Source organism: Phaenicophaeus curvirostris, chromosome 1, assembly GCF_032191515.1.
Source record: "Phaenicophaeus curvirostris isolate KB17595 chromosome 1, BPBGC_Pcur_1.0, whole genome shotgun sequence".
NCBI lineage: Eukaryota > Metazoa > Chordata > Aves > Cuculiformes > Cuculidae > Phaenicophaeus > Phaenicophaeus curvirostris.
Genome location: NC_091392.1, coordinates 31,407,055 through 31,425,891, shown reverse-complemented (window position 1 = coordinate 31,425,891; position 18,837 = coordinate 31,407,055). Strand labels below are relative to the sequence as shown.

Sequence of the window (18,837 nt, the reverse complement as noted above, 5' to 3'; positions counted from 1 at the left end):
GCACTCGGTCTTGGTGTCAGTATCACTGATGAAGATATTAAACAGCACTGGTCCCAGTACGGACCCCTGAGGGACACCACTAATCACGGATCTCCATCTGGACTTTGAGCCATTGACCACTACTCTGAATACGACCCTCCAACCAGTTTCTTATCCACCAAACCATCCACCCCTCAAATCCATCTCTCTCCAGTTTAGGGAGAAGAATGTTGTGGGGGACTGCGTCAAAGGCTTTACAGAAGTGCAGGTAGATCCCATCCCTCCGTTTCTGTGTTGGGAATCACCTCTGTTCGCAGTGCTTCCCTATCTCAAGCACAAGGTCCGGCAGAGCTCCAAAACAGCAAGAGTTTTGACTGTTGTGAAGTTCATAATAACCTTAAAATTAGCCCTTGGAAAGGAACAGAACACGCATAAGATTTCGGGGAGAATTTATACACATGCGTGTCTGTGGGAAATCTGTTGTGTCCCAGCTCTTGTCTGGCTGCCCGCGATGGATGGAGATGGCTCCCCCGCGCTGCCCAGGCCGGACAGGGGCTGCTTGCTTTCTAAAGCTCCAGAACGAGCCTCGGGGAGTTTATTTGCGGGTATTTTCGCCGTCAAGAGGACGCGGCTGCGGCGCCGCCGGTGGGGAGGGCGGCGGCGACGCCCCCGCAGTCCCGGCGGGGCCCTGAAAGCGCCGCGCTCGCTCCCCCACGTTATCCCCCCCTCTTTTCCCCCCCCCGCCGCTGGGGGGCGGTGCGCGTGACGCGCGCGCGGGGGGCGGGGGCCGGGCAGGCGGGGGCCGGGCTGCCCCGGGTGCCGCCGAGCGACATGTCCCACCAGACCGGCATTCAAGGTACCCGCTGCGCCCACCGGCCCGTCCTGACAGCCGCCCTCCCCCTCCCTCTCCTTCTCTCTCACCCCTTGTCCCTTTCTCTCCCCTCCTGCTCCCCTTCCTTCTCCTTGTCCCCTCTCCTCTCCCCTTCTCGCCCCTTCCCTCCCCCCCTCCTCCTCTCCCCCCCTCCTGCTTCCCCTTCTCCACCTTCCTTCTCCCCCTTCCTTCTCCCTCTCACCCCCCTCCATTCCCCTCTCCCTCCCCCTTCCCTCTTTCTCCCTCTCCTCCTCCTTCTCCCTTTCTCTCCCTCTCCTTTCCTCTTCTCCGCTCCCTCTCTCCCCTTCTTCCCCTCTCCTCTCCCACCTTCTCCCTCTCTCCTCTCCCCCATTCTTCTCCTCTCTCCCCCCTCCTCTCTCTTTCTCCCTATCTCCGTTCCCTCTCTCCTCCCGTCCCCTCTCTCCCCTTCTCTCCCCCCTCCCCTTCTCCCCCCTCTCCCCTTCTCCCCCCCTTCTCCCCCATCTCCTCTTCTCCCCCCCCTTCTCCCCTTCTCCCCTTCTCCCCCCCTTCTCCCCCCCTCTCCCCTTCTCCCCGCCTTCTCCCCCCCCTCCCGTCTCTCCCTTCTCTCTCCCCTCCCCTCTCTCCCCCCCTCCGCTCCCTCTGTCCCCGCCGCGCCTTTCCCGGGCCGGGGCTGTGGGGAGGCAGCCGAGCCGCCCCTCCGGTGCGGGATTTTCTCGCAGTCGGGGCCCTTTGTTGAGCGGGGGCGGCCGCGGCTCCCCTGGGGCGAGCGCAGAGCTCGTCCTGCCGCTCAGCGGAGCCTCCCCGGCTTTATCCGCTTTATCTGGCCGGTGGGAGCCGCCGCGGGGCTGGGCTGGGGCGGCAGCGGGAGCCCCGGAGCAGGGAAACCCGCTAAAAAAATCATCACTGGAGGCCAAAAAGGGGGAAGAGGCTGGAGAGCCTTCCCCCCCTCCCTGCGTTTTTTCCAGGCCTTGGAGGGTGCGAGCAGCAGCTGGAAGGGACAGCGTGTTGTTTCTCAGTCTTACCGGGTCCCCCCCGACCCAGCGTCGCTAAGCAGGGATTATACTGCAGGATTAGGGGGGTCAGGTTTTGCTGTCTCTGTTTCTGCAATCTGCCGGTTCGGCGTCTTGCACCCTGTACTTTGCTTGCTCTCCCATATTTATTGTTCAAGGTGACTTTTGTCCCAACCGCGGCCGCTCTTGATTGCTCTGCTGTTCCCTTTTTTGTCCATCATCTGCATTTGGTCTGCACCCTTTCGCCTCTCTTTTCCTTCCTCCACATGCCAGTCTTTTGGTCTGTTTTGCTGCCTCTTGTTTTAAGCTCCTCGGCACTCCTCAGGCTAGAGGTGCCCCTGGGATAGCTGCTTTTCCAGACTCGGGAAAACTGGTGGCTCTTCATTCCCTTGTTCTCTCTCCTGGCAGCGCTGGAGGGAGGAGCAGAAGAATATCCTGTTGCTTACCGCAAGCAAGAAGAGTGGCTAAGCCTCTTCTGCTGCTCTCCTTCATGTCTTTGAGAATCTTTTGTCCTCTGAGGAGAGCTGTGTAGAAGTTGGCAGCTTTCCTGCACGGATCCTGCTTCGTCAGGCACTAATCAAGGGTCCTGTTTGCAGCAAAGCATCTGCTTCTGTAATTTGGAAGAGGAATAGCACTTGTTGTGCCATTGCTGGCTTTAGCTACAAACAGGCTACTGTCGCTCATAAACAATTGCAAGATTTGGCAGCATGGACTGCTCTTTTCTGGAAACAGAAATGAAGTCATGGGGACAGTGATGTGTACCAGGCAGTTGCTAAAAGGACGGGACTTTCAAACAAGTCCATTTATCTGCCAGTGCAGATAAACAGTGTAGGAAGTAGACGAATGGATTAGGCTTATGAAAATATGCTAGAATATAGATAGATTTACAGTAGACATAAGGAAGAATTTCTTCACCATGAGAGTGGTGCGGCGCTGGCACAGGTTGCCTGGGGAAGCTGTGGATGCCCCATCCCTGGAGGTGTTCAAGGCCAGGTTGGGCAGTCTGGTCTGGTGGGAAGTGGCCCTGCCATGGCAGGGAGGTTGGAACTAGATGATCTTTAAGATCACTTCCAACTCAAACTATTCTATGATTCTATGATAATATGTTCACAGTCTTCTGAATAAGCTTATAATAATATTCTTTGTGAAATAGTTGTGAAATAAATCAAAATTTTAAGTTCATAAGTCTCTGCTATGCAGAAAGTTTAATTAGAAAATAATATCACTGTTGTGAATTTTAAAACATTTGTGGGGGGAAGCATAGATCACTTGATAGTGAGATAGTTTCTCAAACGTTTTGTCTCAAAATGTTACTTGAGGAACTGTCACGGTGTTGGTGCAGCGACTAGTGTATTTTGGTCTTGGTTTGGTGTGTAGGGTTGAAACAGGAGAATGAAGAACAAAAAGATAATAGACAAGAAGAGGTAAAAAAGAAGTCCTAGGGGAACAAATAGGTCTAGCTCTCAGTGTTTGTGTACTGAATGGAATGTTGAGGACTGATGAAGAGACAATTAGAAAAGCTGGCAGTAAATTACTGGGGTCTGCACTGATTAGTGGGAAGATGCTAACTGGGATGAAGCTGGGATTGCACTGGTAACTCGATAAATTTAAAATGTTTTGTGTATGGGCAGTAATGTTCCTGGATACCATCTGACCATCTATTCAGTTGGCCTCAACCTGGCTGCAAATAATCCATTTTATTTGTTCCTGGTTTGATGTTTGTTTTGCTAGTACTATGCTGTGGGATTACTTAAAGGACCAGCTTGCAATAAATGTTCCTCAACAAAAGCTGTACAGCCCCCCTGTCTATGGTATAATTAAACTGATTTGCACTCGGATTATTTAGCAGAGCAGCTGAGATTAAGAATCATCTTCACATGACTCGAGCGCAGTTCTTCAGTGTGCTAAGAGTAGTAAGTCTATCACGTTTGCAGTGTGGTGTCAATGCGAATTATGGACATTTTAAAATATTTTCACTTACTTCTTTGTAAATTCATTACAAAGTTGTCCTGTTGCGATAGGTCTGGGTTTGAACAATGTAATCAAGATACATACAAGGAGATAAGAAATGAGAGGAGCAATGAGTGGCAGCCTTTACTGGTACTATTCAGAGAGTTGTCCTCAAGAAAGACCGGACAAGTTATAACGTCTTCCTGGCAGGCATAAAATTTCTGTCTGAAAGTTTGTTTGAAGCCTGCAGACTTCATGAGGCTATTGTAATTTGAGATGTGTTACATTTTTATTGTGTTGCTGTGTTAACTCTGAAACTTGAGAGTGGTGATGTGATGTCACCTTTGATTTTCGCAATGTTGAAAATCACATGGTGTGCTAGAAAGCAGGGCTGTTTTGTGATGTTGCCTGTCATCTTTTTGTGTCTGGAACAGTATGCAGCATGGAGGGAACAGCCCTCCAGTATTACTTTTTCAGTCCAGCTTTGTAGTGAAGGGCCAGTTGGACGCTTTTCCAGTGTTGTTCTTACTTTCATGAATACTTTTTGTCCTAGGGAAGTGAAACATGTTAATTTGGTTACTCTTATTTTATTTTTCAGCTAGTGGAAGTGTTAAAGACACCTTTGTTGGAGCCAGAAATGGACAATACCGGCTTTTAAAAATAGTCATTGACAATGGTTAGTCAAATTTTAATATTTTAATATTAACGTTTAATATTTTCCTTTGATTCTTTTAGATATTTTCCTAGTTGGTTTAGTGACCTACTTTTACAATTGTTTAAAAACCAAAACTCTTCAAAACTTAATATAACTAAGGTCTTTAATATATAGTAGGTAAGATTAAGTTTTGGTGATGCTACTGTATTTTTGCATTTGAATTTTTCTTCCAATTGTCATTTCCTATTTTACCAAGAACTGCTATGTATTTAATGAAGATAATGTAAATGAGCTTACTCTTATCTCCTTTCAAAAGAAAGAATAGAGGAAAAAAAATCCAAACCTCTGTTGTGTTTTGGCACTTCGGTTACTTCCATTAGATTCTTACACAGCAGCTGGTCACTTTAGGTGGAGTATAAGTGTTACCTGTCTTTTATGCTGGGATCAGCTGCATGTAGAAAGTCCTGTTAAAGCAGATGTTTTAGTAGTAATCTAGCTAAGTAGAAAATATCTTTCAAAGTCGTAACTTTTTACAAATTTTCAAAGCTAAACCTGTTCCTTAAATCTCACATATGTGTGTAAAGATAAAATCAAATAATTCCTTGCAGAACTTGAGTTTGATCTTTGCAATTCTTGACAAGCAATAAAGGCTGCAAAGATTGCAGGACAGAATGCATAATTACTTTTTAATAGCAATGCTGGTTGAGTGTATGACACTTCATAGTTTAGTCCATCTTTTCAAGTACATCAAATGTCCGACTGTGCTCTTCCTAGAGTTCATTAATTTACAGTACGCTGAAATACCTGTTAGCTGGAGAAAGATACGTGTATGCATGTGTACATACGCAGAGATACTTTTATTGTTAGGTAAATAACCAACTGTTACCTTCTTTGTGTTTGCTTTTCTTAGGAAGTCGTCTGACCTTTTAATATTGCTTTCCTTAAAGAAATGGCAATAGTAATGTTATAGGCAGGTCACTGTAGTAAAGTCTTCTTAGCCCAAGCTAGCAAATGCTGGCACACCATTTAATTATTTTTTTTTCCCATTATGCAAGGTAAAACAGTGTGCTTTTGTGTGTATGCTACTTTTTAATATGAAATTAAACCTGGAAGTAAGATACAAATTGACGACGTTCCCTGTCTGGTTTTTTTTCCTTTGTGTGTGTGTATGTGTATTTTGTCTCTATGTAGAAGCAGAATCCAGCCTTTGATACTATTTTCTACAGTTCAAAAGAAACCTCTAAAACTCCCAGAATACTGGAAGAGGCACAATTGCCATGTTTGTCTGCCGGAGCTTTCAGCAACTGCCCTTAGTCACTAGATAATAGTCAGATTGAGTTCTGTTATCTGAGTTAATAAGAGAAGAGATTTTCTGCTGGGCAATAGAATTCCTCTGACTGTATTTTTCTGTCTTAAATCCAAGTGAGTATAAAGCCGCCTAGAGCTCAGAATTGGCAAGTATGTTCTGAATGCTCTGGTCTAGGTGTACAACTTCAGCTACTTTGCATCTAATTCAGAGAAGGGCCAAACACCCTCTCCCTGAGCTGTTCGTGGTCTGTGACTTACTGGGGTGCAGTGCCTTGCTCTGAAAGCTTTGCTGGGGGCATTTGTATACTGTTGTACTTCTGTCTGCAGTTTTAGAAGTTAGGCCCTAGACTCTCAAAAAGTATTTTGTATACTATCTACTATGATGGTCCTTGAACTGTTGTACGATCCCATTTAAACAAGGTATTTCTGTTTTGATTGTGGGGGCTTCTGTTTACTGGGAAGCTGATGCATGCTTTGAAAGATGTTATACTAATACTTTAATTTGGAAGCTGAGATGTGATTTATAAATAAGAGAAAAATCTTGTTCCTACAGCTGTTGACATAATTAAATCATCTGAAGAATTCTGTACGGACTTAAGCCAATTATACATAATAAACAACTTCAGTCCTTCAAAGAGACGATAGTTATGAAGCTGCATTAGAAGGAAGTTTATCTGCTTACATAGTCAAGTTAAAGTGATTAGTGGAAGTGTATTCATTCCAAAATCTTCACTGAATAACTGAATTACTGACTCCTTACAATGAGTACAAACACTAATATGATATAGCAGGAATATCAATAATTCTAATTCTAAAGTTTAAAGGCTCACTGTTATCTTTTTTTCTACTTAAATATTCCAATTTAAAAATAAACTGACTGACAGAAGGCAGTTTTTATTCCCCTTCTGTGTACATTATGCTGAAAACAATAACATCAGTCTCATCCCTTCAGATCAAAGAACTTGATGACAACCAGCACATTACTTCTCAACTATTGTTATTTGGGTTTCTTTAAGTTAGTGTTTGAACATGCGCAAGTTTGGTAGGAATTAACCTGCTTTCACAGACTGTACTTGACTACCATTCTTGTGGACATACTTATGAAGTGTCTGATTAACTGTAATTGTAATTACTGATTTTGAAAAACAGTATTAAGTGTATTGTTGCTAACATGTAGCTTTGCTTATTGGTTTTAGAGCAGCTTGTTGTGGGATCCTCTAGGAGGCCAGTTGGATCATGGGAAAAAGATTATGATTCCTTTGTCCTTCCGCTACTTGAAGACAAGCAACCATGTTATATATTATACAGATTAGATTCTCAGAATGCTCAAGGATATGAGTGGATCTTCATTGCATGGTCACCTGATCATTCTCCTGTAAGTAACTTTCATCAGAGAATTTGTGTTGTTAATGGCTTTTTAACAGTGCCAGTTGATCCGAATTCTAGATATGAAGGAAAAGGGATTTGAGGAATGAAGCATCCCCCTACCTTCCCTTGATTTTTCCCCAAGAAAATGGAGAAAACATCTTTATTGAAGCTGATGGAGGAGCAATATCAGTGGGTCTAGAGGGAGTGCAGCTGATCCAATTTAATTCTAGCCTGACTGGAGGAGACAGGACAATCTTTATTCCCTGTTTGTTTGTCCATCTTTCTGTCATGTTTTGTGAAAATTCATGGAAGTATGTAGGACAGAAATCTCCATGGGTGTTATCATAGACAGAAGGATTATAGTGTGAGCTCAAGCTGTTCATTCTGTATTGCTTGCTGGCTGCCCAGCTGGCACTTGTAGATCTGTGACCTGCCACAGAATATACTGCTTCTTAGTCAGTAGTTAGAGTTAAGAATTTCTAGGAGGAGCTGGGATACTGCATGCTTGTTCTGGGAGTGTGAGATGAAGGAAGATAGAAAGTAAAGCTATTCCAATATTCCTCCTACTTTCACTAGCAGTTAGGAAATAGTAAGACACCAGGAGTGACAGTGCATAGAAGAGATCAGGTGAAAAAGGTGAGGTATTGTGGTGAGGATGACATGACGGTGAAATAAGATGGGAAAATGAGACTAGAGAGAGAGGAGTAAGTGACTGCTAGGCACAAGTTGACGGGCAGCAAACATCATGAGTTCTGCCCCCAGAAAATTTCATTTTCCCACTCTGTAGTTGAATGAAAACTATGTGGAGTCACTATCAAATCAAAAATAATAATTCCGCGTTATTTGCCATCTGCTCTTTCTCTATTATATCCATTTGTACACAGACCAGTGGCAAATGATCTAAATGGTTGTGTTTTTTCCCATTTAAAATCAGTAAAGATCATGTTGACTTTTTTTTTTCCTCCACTTAGAAAAAAGCTCATACTCTTATTAAAAGTGCACTTCAGTTTTGGAATTACTTTGACAATAATGCATGGGATCATGATCTTGGAAATTTAATAGTGTGTGTGAGTATCATCATCCAGAGCTCAGTCCATGGATTTTATTAAGAATTACAACTTCATAATACATTTTCAACACTTAAAATATTTGGTCAAGAAAGGTATTTGTTAATGGACTTGCTACACCAACTTACTAGATTCTGTGTGTGCACTGAATTGAAGGGTAAAAAAAAAAAAAGAACCCAAACCAATGTCTGTTTTATTACATGATAGGTTCGTCAAAAAATGTTGTATGCAGCCACCCGAGCCACACTTAAGAAAGAATTTGGAGGTGGCCATATTAAGGATGAAGTATTTGGAACAGTACAGGTATGTTTTTCTTTTTAAAGTCAATGTGCTGACTTTAAGTACTAAATGTAGTAGCTGGTGTTACTGGTATGAATTTTGGGTATTTCTGCTCTTTTTTGATTAAAGAAAAAAGAGTTAAAAGCTATGTATATTATTCTAATGTTAATCTGCAATTGCTGTCATTTGAACAAGTAAGTATATTTACTTCAGGCTAAGAAATCTTTGCTTCAAATGGTTATGAAAATGGAATAATCTAGGATTACTAGGAGTATCTATCTCACTGCATGGTTGTGAATCCTCTAAAAGCTGTAGTGCAGTAACTTTCAGGTCAATTGTATACACAAGCTATTTTGGATATATGGTTCTGAATCAGAAATGGGCTTAGAACAGCGATGTGTAAGCCATCAACATCTCAAAACAAATGTTTTTATCTTAAACCATGGACAAGAAACTGTCTGTTCTAGAATGCGACCATAAAATGAAACTCGAAGTCCATGGCTGCCATCTTAACTTATCAGAATTTTAGTAGCTCCTGATTTACTCAATAAAAATACTAATATTTGATTGTTCACTTGTGATAATTGTAAGGTGCATGTATGAAATCTAACAGGTTTCTAAGTTGTTGAAAAAGCCTGCAAATACTGTGTGTGTAGGGAAATATGAGGCTATTGTGTTACCTTGATTTCTTTGGGAAATAAGTGGTTACGTGGTTGTGATGTCTGCCTGTTTGTCGGGCAGACATCAGGCAGTCTTGACTTCTTAATCCATTGCCAGTTTTAAAGAAATATGAGCTAGAGTTCTTGAAGATACAGAATTCCTATAGCTTTCATGAAAACTGATGATTACTTAAGGATCCAAATTATCCTTTCCTTTTCCTCCCTCACCAAACAGGGAGAGACTTCAGCAGTTACCTTCCATTTGGCCTGTTAGTTAGTTCATTGTAGGCAGAAATCTGAACCAAAGCACCACCACTATTGACCCAGGCAGCTGGTGATGAAGGAAAGAGTTGGAGATTTGAGAAAGAACAGAGGAGATTGTAGTGGGGACAAAGCTGTAGAAGAGACATGAACCATTGTGGTGGACATATAAGTCCATAACGAGGCTAATAATTCTGCTGCTCAACAAGTAAATAGTTTGTGATATTTAGCATCAACCTCTGATGGAGGCATAATTATCCTAACTAACACACTAACAAATCTCTCTGGTGAGGCTGTATTCTTGAAAAGTAGAAAACTGTTCGCTAAAAGGGTTTACTGGTAGATGCCATTTTGGTTTTTTTCTTGCTCATTCAGTTAACTGATCTCTCGCCACCAAACCATTAGCAGTCTGTGTAATATGTAGAATTTGTGTCTAGTTCTACAACTTAGAGCCCAAGTCTGAGCTTCTGTTGCAATTGTAAGGAATGAGCATTGAATTGGTATATTACTGTTCTTTCAGAATGTGCTTGGGGCACTTAGAGGATGGAGTCAGTGAAACTTGCTTTACATTATTGTACAGCTTAATATATCTCTAAATGGTTGGTTTCAGTGACTTTAAAAAGTTCTTAGTTATAACTGGCCTCTAATGTTCATCTGTGTGAAAATTGCAGCTCCTTTGAGGTATTCAAGTCACAAACCTCAGTCAGAATCTTGATTGTCAGCATCCAGTGGCTTACTCTGCCTTTATTTTGTTAGATTGAAGGATGGTTTAGTTGCAACCAGCTCTGTTATCCTGGTGGAACTTGGCTATGGGCCCACCTGCTAGTTCACATGTATTTTATGCTTGATAACTCTGGGCTGCTGAAACAGGGCATAATGGAATATTGGCACTGGCAATTGTATTTGGCAAGGTCTGTCTCTTTTGGAAAGGGAAGAGCTAAGAAGGAGCTTTCTCTTTTTTCCTTGGAACTTGAGTATAAAATTACATTCATATGATTACATAAAGTCCCGCACTTTTCTTAGTAATCACCTTAATAATAAAACCACTACAATATTTGCCTCTGATGTCAGCTTCTTTGGAGGGGACCACAGCTGACATTTGAGTATCAATGAATTCCCCCCAAGTGGTTATCAGAATTCATTACTCCTGTGACATTGTGTCCTAAACTGCTGGCAATATCATGTGCTCGCTCTTTGTCCTGAGGTGGCATTTCTGTCTCCTGTTTTTTTACATAGAAAAGTACCAATAAGATACTAGTCTAAGTATGCAAATTTTATAAGAAAATGGGGGGGGATTATTATTATTTATTGGAATTGTGGCAATTCTATGAAGTTTTGTCCAAGCAGGCTTAATTTCATATACACTTAATCAATGCTAATTTTTGAGTTAGCAAGGAAGTTGGGGGCTGATTGTGGAAGCACGGCCCATGGTGCAATTGGGTACAAGAGCCGCCCCGTGAACCCTGCTGTACAAGATGATGAGATGAATTTCCAAAGGCACTTATACTTGTAATCTCGCCAAATAAAATGACTGTAACTATATAGGAGGTAACTGCTTTTTGTGCTGTGTAGAACATCTTTGAAGAAAACTTTTATTATCAAAAAATGTTTAACATTGATATTGTACTTCCAGGATGATGTTTCACTGAATGGATATAAAAAATATTTGATATCACAGTCATCCCCTGCCCCTTTGACTGCAGCAGAAGAAGAACTTCGACAAATTAAGATTAATGAGGTACCTATAAATGTCTTTGAGCATGGGCGGGAAACTGGGGACAGAGTTCCAAATGTATTGTAAGGGAAAAGTCTATCCAGGGTAAAAAATGGCAGAGCAGAAAATGGAAAGTTCTAGAAAATTTGTTTGGAAGAGAATATAAATTTACTTCTCAGTGAGTTGAGACTGCAGGATGATGATGGCTGGAGTTGAAGTGGTGTGATCTTGATGAGTTTGCAAGTCCTGGTGTCCGTGAGTCAGAGATCTTGCAACTGCAGAACTTAATTGTTGTGACTTTGGCCCCTAACATGCTTTTAATATCACTGGGTATGCTTCATTGTGAAGGGTGACGGAGCAGTGTCACAGTTTGCCCAGAGAGATTGTGCAGGCTCCATCTTGGAGATATTCAAAAGCTGTCTGAACAGAAACCCGGATAACTAGTTCCAGGTAGCTGTGATTGAGCAGGGTTGTTGGAGGAGATGACCTCTGGAGGTGCCGTCCAACCTCAGCCATTCTGTGATTGCCCACACATATTTCCCAAGGTGGCAGAAATTGTAGAGAAAACACAAAGCAGCACCTGTTGCTGTGAATGACTGCCAAGGGTATTTCAGCAGCCTTATTCCTAGAGAAAATGTACTTAGCTTCCAGCACCAGTGTACTTGTTTTTAAGACTAAAGGGAAGTGACTGTAATTCCAATAAAATAAAACTGAAACCCAAAACAGGTATTATTTTGATTAATCCAGTGTAGAAGTGTAACGCTGCATTTTACTTTTAACAGCTTAAAAAAAAACCCACTAATGAACGCAAAATTTTAGCGGTATTGATGATCACTTCTGGTATTAGTATTCTCTTATGCACTGCATACATTGTGTTTAGCAGCTGATTCAAGCAGACTAAAATTTTATGTGCTATTATGAAGCTTCAGCAGTGATTACCGTGCTTTTGTAAGATACATAAACTATAAGTTGCTGCTAATTTGGCTTGATTTGAAGCATCTTGCACTACATTAACTTATGTAATTTCTCTTCATTGTTTCTACCATTATGAAGCCTGTAATGAGACTCAGAAAACTAAAAGCTTTCTGATTTTAAACAAATAAATAATAATTTGAGTTTTCTGTATATATATTTCTTGAAAATTATCCTAAGAAGTATTTCACTGTGTCAGATCAAAGGATCACCTAATCTGCTGTTAAGTACCTGAGTAAACAACAGCAAAAATCTAGGAAGGACGTAAGAGCAGGGAAAGAAGGCAATGACAATTCCCTTTAATCCTCTCCTGTTGCCTCAGTGTTTGTAGGTGGGAATCTTCCTAAGCAAGAGATGATGTCTTACTATTATAGTTGTTCTGCATGGCTTTTTCATCCATCATCTAGTCATGTCTTTTTTCTAAATCCACCTAAAGTTTCTGTTGGCCACAGATACTAGAGCTGTGTATTCCAGAGGTTGACAAAGTACTATATAAAGAACTGCTGCCTGCTATCTACTAGTTTATTCTGATATCCCTACAGATTGTGTGGGGAAGGCAGAGAAAAGTCATTAAGTCATTCCTCAGCTTCCTCCGTCCCTTTGATAACGCAGCCGTATCCCAGGAGGACAACTGTATTCTGCCCCCACAGTCCACTCTGAGGCCCTGCTTGGAGTATTGTGTCCAGTTCTGGAGTCCTCAGTATAGGAAAGACATGGACCTGTTAGAGGAGGCCCAGAGGAGAGTCTACAATGCATAATGATGTCTTCCGGTCTCTTATCTTTTTCTAACAGTTCATAACATTTCGTTTGTGGATGGGGAGCATTGGGGTTTTTTGCTTTTGTTTAGGGGTTTTTGCCAAGATTGGCCACTGGGCTTATATTTTCAGAGATATTGAGTGTGACCTGCAAGGTCTTGCTCCTGAATGGTAATTGCTAGCTCAACCCCATCATCATACAGGTAGAAGAGAGGAGGTTATTTTATTCTCTCCTGTGTATGTTAGTTTACATTTAATCACAGTCAGTATCATCTGCCATTTTATCCACCCTCTAGTAGCCATCACTAACAAATCTTATGGTATAGATATAAAAATTTTTAAGTGATTTCAGTGTTTTTCTTTAATGGTCTGAAATATGTTGCAGTGCGGACAAGTAGATTTTGTTCTTTTTAATTAATTCTGGAGTTATGCTAGGTTACTCTCCTCCCTTGCCTGTCCCCACGCATCACAGTTTGGTTTTATGTTTGTTTTCTTTATACCGGTATTTTAATATGGTTTATATTTTGGTACGGTTTATTATTTGTGGGATGCCTTTTTAGCGTTTATTCATCAGGCTTTTGTGCAGATATATTTACCAATATTTTTTACATAGCATTCTTCATAAATTTATCAATCCTAATATGAAAGTAAGCTCTTCCACCTGCTTTCTTCTCCTCTTTTATTGTTTTTGACAAGCTGTTCCTTAAAATGTGGAGTAAAATTTAGCATTGCCCCAAGTATTTTTGTTTATTTTTATTGATGCATTTCATATTTTATTAGCATTTCTTTTTAATTAAAGCTAAATATCTTCTAGTTGATAGATCTAAGACTCACTCTTTCCATTTTGTACAGTTTGAGCAATGAATAATTGTCTAGCTTACTGTTACACTGGATGTTTTTACTTTGTGTTAGACCTTCTAGAAGGAAAAAATTAAGATTTTGTTTGTTGTGGTTTATTTGCTTTCTTTTTGGTATGGCCTTTTTTGGGGTAGCGTGTTGAAGCAGGAGGGAGGGAAGTGGCTTTGCTTTCCTTTCAAGAAGATCAGTTGGTCTCATAAGATATAATTTGTCTTTTCCTCTGAAAATTTTGACTCTCTAGAAATGACATTTGTATGTTTTGATACAAAATTTTTCTCCTGGCTTGCTGCATCTTTCTTCCAGAATTTAACTTGGAGCTTCTTCACTGACACTTGAGCCACTTTGCCCTGTAACGATTCTGTTGGTTCTGCAAAGCTAGCTGTTTCAGACATATGGAACTGTTTTCAGGTTAACAAGCACACATCACCTGTATGGGGATGATGTTTTAGGCCAGTTTATTCTCAGAACAGCTAACTCTGTAACCTTACAACAATGCATTGTTGGTTATTGTATGAAACCAAACAAATGCTTGCAAAGGTTTCTGTTTACATCCTAACTGACTTGTGTTCCAGGTACAGACGGATGTTGGTGTAGACACCAAGCATCAAACATTGCAAGGAGTAGCATTCCCCATTGCTAAAGAAGCTATTCAGGCTTTGGAGAAATTGAAAAATAAGAAACTCAACTATGTACAACTGGCAAGTATAAAACACTCTAATTATTTTTTAATAGTGAGTATCAAATAGATTACCTGCACATTAAACAATATGTGATGATGTACAGTAATAAATCACCATTCTGTATTAGATTAATTCAATTTTTTTCCATCCTGTCATGTTCTCTGGTTTGCTTTCTGTGCATTAACTACATTCAGGTTTCTTTTGTTAACAGCAAATTGATATGAAAAATGAAACTATTATTTTGGCCAACACACTTCATACTGAAATTAAGGACTTGCCAAAAAGAATTCCGAAGGATGCTGCACGTTACCACTTTTTCCTGTACAAGCATGCCCATGAAGGAGACTATTTGGAATCCATAGGTATGAGAAGATTTCCCAGCATGAAATTTAATTGGCTTGTTTCAAGTACATTAGTAATTCTGAGACAGAGAAAAAGATGTGTCATAAAAGTAATCCGTCTGTCATCATGATCATAAATTTCATAGTCATTTGGTTGTGAAACTTACTTCTGAAGAGTCCTTATGTTTAGATAGTAGTGAGCTATTCCTTTTGATTATGAACATCCATAAATTAGTTGCCATGTGAAAACATGAAGATACTGGCCCTTCTCCAAACACTCGAAGCAGGAAAGATGTTTCTCTGTTTTAGGCTACGTAGTTGATTTGCTTCTCTTGTGTAAATGATTTTATAGTACAGGTTTTGATGGGAGTGTAGTTATGGTCTGATTTGTGGGTTTGTTTGGTTTTTTTTGCAGTTTTCATCTACTCTATGCCTGGGTATACCTGCAGTATACGAGAACGAATGCTCTACTCTAGTTGCAAAAGTCCACTGTTAGAAATTGTAGAAAGACAGTTGTGGATGCAGATAATTAGAAAGGTAAGTACACTGGGAATACTAGTATTTTCTCTGTCCCTCTGTTCCCTTCTTAAAGTCTTAGTACAACTGTCTTATTACTATTAACATGTAGACTGTGCTAAAGCTTGGGAGAGGGGAAGTTTCAGGAAAAATAATTTAAGTCAAATCATACATAATATTGGCAAGAGTGTAGTGGATTCTCAGAAATATGATCTGAACTTGCTAGGCTATTAGGCATCAGTAGGAGAACATTTTATGCTACAATCTGAACATTATTGCACATATGGTTTTAATTTAGTATTTAGAGCTTCAGGTAAACTTTGAAATGTTTTTAAATATGTGTTTAAGATGAATATGATAAATGTTTGGTTTTTTCCTTTCCCAGATTGAAATAGATAATGGTGATGAGTTAACTGCTGACTTTCTTTATGAAGAGGTTCATCCAAAACAACATGCTCACAAACAAAGTTTTGCTAAACCAAAAGGTCCTGCGGGGAAGAGGGGAATACGAAGACTGATTAGAGGTCCAGCAGAGACTGAAACACCTAGTGATTAGAAACTGTTGCTTGCGTTTGTTAGGAGGTTTTACAGTAAGAAATGAAATTCTGGCTTTTGGCAATGAACTGAAATCATTCCATTCATAGATGCTAGGGAAAAGAAAAGGCTCTTTTGACTCTCCTGACCTCAACACTTTTTATATTATTACATGATTATATTTGTTGACCATGTTTTATGACATGTGGAAGACCTAATGATTTTAAAGCTAGAAGAGGAAAACTAAGCTAGTACCCATTTATTTTAAATGAGAATCCATTATTTAGTAGCTGTACATGTGATCATAAACTTTGCAGACTTAAGACTATTAAGCCTATGTATATTCTGTAAGATGCAGCTATATGCATAGATAACAAATCTATATTCCTATGAGTAGCCTATTGAAACCCAAGTTTTTCCATGTGAGAAGAGCTGAAGGACTATGTAGCATCGTCCAGGTAAATCTTTATTTTTCCTTGTAGCTCTTACAGACAGTAGTACAACAGAAGTTGTTCTGGTTTTGACATGCTGCATTATTGGGCTTTGTTTTGTTTTGTTTAATAGAAAAGATATACTAAAATCAGTTATCCATCAGTTAATGTAAGTGTTCAGGAATAGCTAGATGTTTTCCGACGCAAAAGCATGGTCATTTCAAATTTACAACTAATTTAATGGAATTGTCTTTTAAAGAAATCTGACTTAAGACCACTATAGCTTTTCCAGACTTCTATACCACTCATAAGCCTTACATATAAAGTACTGAATGACCAAGTAGAAGCTGATTAAAAGTGCATGAGTTAGTATACTCAGAAGAGTATATGGAGCTGCTTTCAAAGCAATATGCTTAAAGTTTCTAATAAATAATTGATTGTCTGTACACTTAGATCTAAAACTGAAAATTCTGTAAAAATTCAAATACGCTTGCTTCCTAACAGTCAGTTATTCTTGAGATCCCGGTGCGTTTGCAATGTCAACTGCAATTTTAACTTTCAAGTTATTCTGAAAGTGACTTTTCCTAAATGTCTGAACTTTAATAGTAACTTAAATCTGTAACAAAATCCAACTAGGTTTTGAATAACTGCTGGCAGCACCTGGTTAGGATTTTGTTTCTCCACCCGCTCCCTCTCCTTCTCTTCTCAAAATAATAAAATCAGACAGAGTAGTCTAAACTTAATTGAACATGGGTAATGTGTTCAAAAGGTAGAGGAAAAATAGATGATTTTAGTAATTTAATTGAAGAAGAATTAGATTGGAAATCAAGTATTGGATGACCTTAAATATTTAAAGTTGTGTAATGAGGCAAATACCAGTGGATAGATTATATTCCCCAGTGGGGACTTGCATTTTAGAGTCTTGTATGTGAACTTTGTGGGGTTTTCTTGTTCTTTAAAGAAGTCACGTGGGCGTTGCAAGTCTGGTTCACTGCATAGAATCATAGGTGCTGGATGTACAGATCGTATAGCCAAATCACTTGTTTACCTAGTGGAGGATAGATTTTCACCTAGTTTCGTAGCAAAAGGGTGCTTAGACACTACTAGTTCTTGATAAAATTTGCTTTATCTTACATATTATTTTGTTTGGAGATACTAGCTTGTTACTGATGTCTGAAATTGCACTATATAATGTGAAGATTGCAATAGTTGTTGGTTTTACTGTGGGTTTTTTTATACACAGTAGAAATTTGACACCTCAGCTTTTTCTCATTTAATCTTACACACTACATCAATCCAGTTCACTAGCTCTTCATCCTCAGCTAATCTCCTCCTTGCTCTTAGCTTCTGTGTTCTTTTTCTGCCTCTTGCTGCATCCCTCTATGGCAAGGAGCTGTTCTTGGGAATCTTCCTTCTATGTCCTGTCAGGCAAGCGTCATCATTTTTTAAACACGGCTAACATGCGTGCAGCTCACTGGGCACTGTAATTAAATGTATTTTGGGTTGAACTCTGAATCTTTTAGGCACATCTGATTCACTTTGGAGTGTAGGTTAGGTTTGGGGTTTTTTTAAGTTGGTTTTGGGGATTTTAAAGGAAAACCTTTGAGTGTAGCAGTTAAAAATTACCACTAGAGGTTTTTTTGTTTGAATTTAGTATTCCTACCCCTGTCAGCCATACCAAGAGTGCACATACATTTTCATGCTCATTAGAGCCAGTAAAGAAGTTCAGCTTTTCATTAACAAATATTTCAAATAACAAACAGTTTAACTTTATATGATTATGTGCATGTTGTATTTTGGCTTTTTATTTCCCTAATCCTACCCTAGGTAGAGGAGGAGAAGAGGTACAAAGCTTAGGCTGGAGGATAGTGAGAGATGGTTAAGTGATTGTGCCAGGGAGTTTATAATGAGCTGCTATAGAGTTCAGCCCAAACCACACACTTTAAGTTATTTTACTTGAAAATATTCTATGTGAGTGTACAAACCCCCAACCAGCCAGCAGAGAATAACATCCTGAGCTTATTTCCCCTTCACCTTTCCCCTAAAAGAGACTTGTGTGAAGTCTTGCACTGCCGACTGCCTCTCTAGGCCTCTTGTAGCTATTTTCCTGACAAAGCAATAAGAAGCATCTGATCTTTTTGAGAGATCCCATCACATTCACTCCTGTGTTGGTGCCTCACGTAACACTACTACTGTTAATGAATGTTCAAAGCCAGCATAAAATGAGGGCATTAATCAAAGTTATTCATTCACTGTCTCTGGTTATTTAGCAATTGAAAGCATCTATTCAAAATTGTTGTTGGCCTTCATAAAGCCCAGAAGCAATGCAGCTGCTTGCAGTTAACTCACAAGCTATTAAATAGTTGTTAATTAACATGACAGCTAATTATTTTTCAATGTTTATGTTGCAAGGTAGGAGAATTCGATGTTTTAAAACACTCCTATCAGAGGTTTGTAAAACTAATCAAGGTGGTAATTGCTCGATTACTTGGGAGAAACACATGGATAAAAGAAACTTGATTTACGATGTGTACGTATTCAATGAAAACCACCTTCAGATGCTAAAATTAACTGACTTTACCTTATCTATTTTGTAATTTACTTTATAAATAAAGATTGATGCTTTATTTTTATGTTGTCTGAATCA

At 39.9% G+C, this 18,837-nt stretch overlaps 1 protein-coding gene across 1 annotated transcript; it reads left to right on the top strand.

The window, feature by feature from the left end:
* The first annotated feature begins 751 nt into the window (after positions 1-751).
* On the top strand, positions 752-18,817 carry TWF1 (twinfilin actin binding protein 1). Its single transcript, XM_069852003.1, has 9 exons — positions 752-835; positions 4,391-4,468; positions 6,952-7,130; positions 8,398-8,493; positions 11,023-11,131; positions 14,265-14,386; positions 14,580-14,730; positions 15,125-15,246; positions 15,611-18,817. The coding sequence occupies exons 1-9, from the start codon at positions 811-813 to the stop codon at positions 15,779-15,781; spliced, it is 1,053 nt and encodes a 350-aa protein (XP_069708104.1). The 5' UTR covers positions 752-810; the 3' UTR covers positions 15,782-18,817.
* The last annotated feature ends 20 nt before the right edge of the window (positions 18,818-18,837 follow it).

Coding starts and splice junctions, on each gene's coding strand:
- TWF1 (XM_069852003.1), top strand. CDS start 811: ATGTCCCACCAGACCGGCATTCAAG. Junction 7,131..8,397: donor GGTCACCTGATCATTCTCCT/GTAAGTAACTTT, acceptor ATTACATGATAG/GTTCGTCAAAAAATGTTGTA. Junction 14,387..14,579: donor AACTCAACTATGTACAACTG/GCAAGTATAAAA, acceptor TTTTGTTAACAG/CAAATTGATATGAAAAATGA.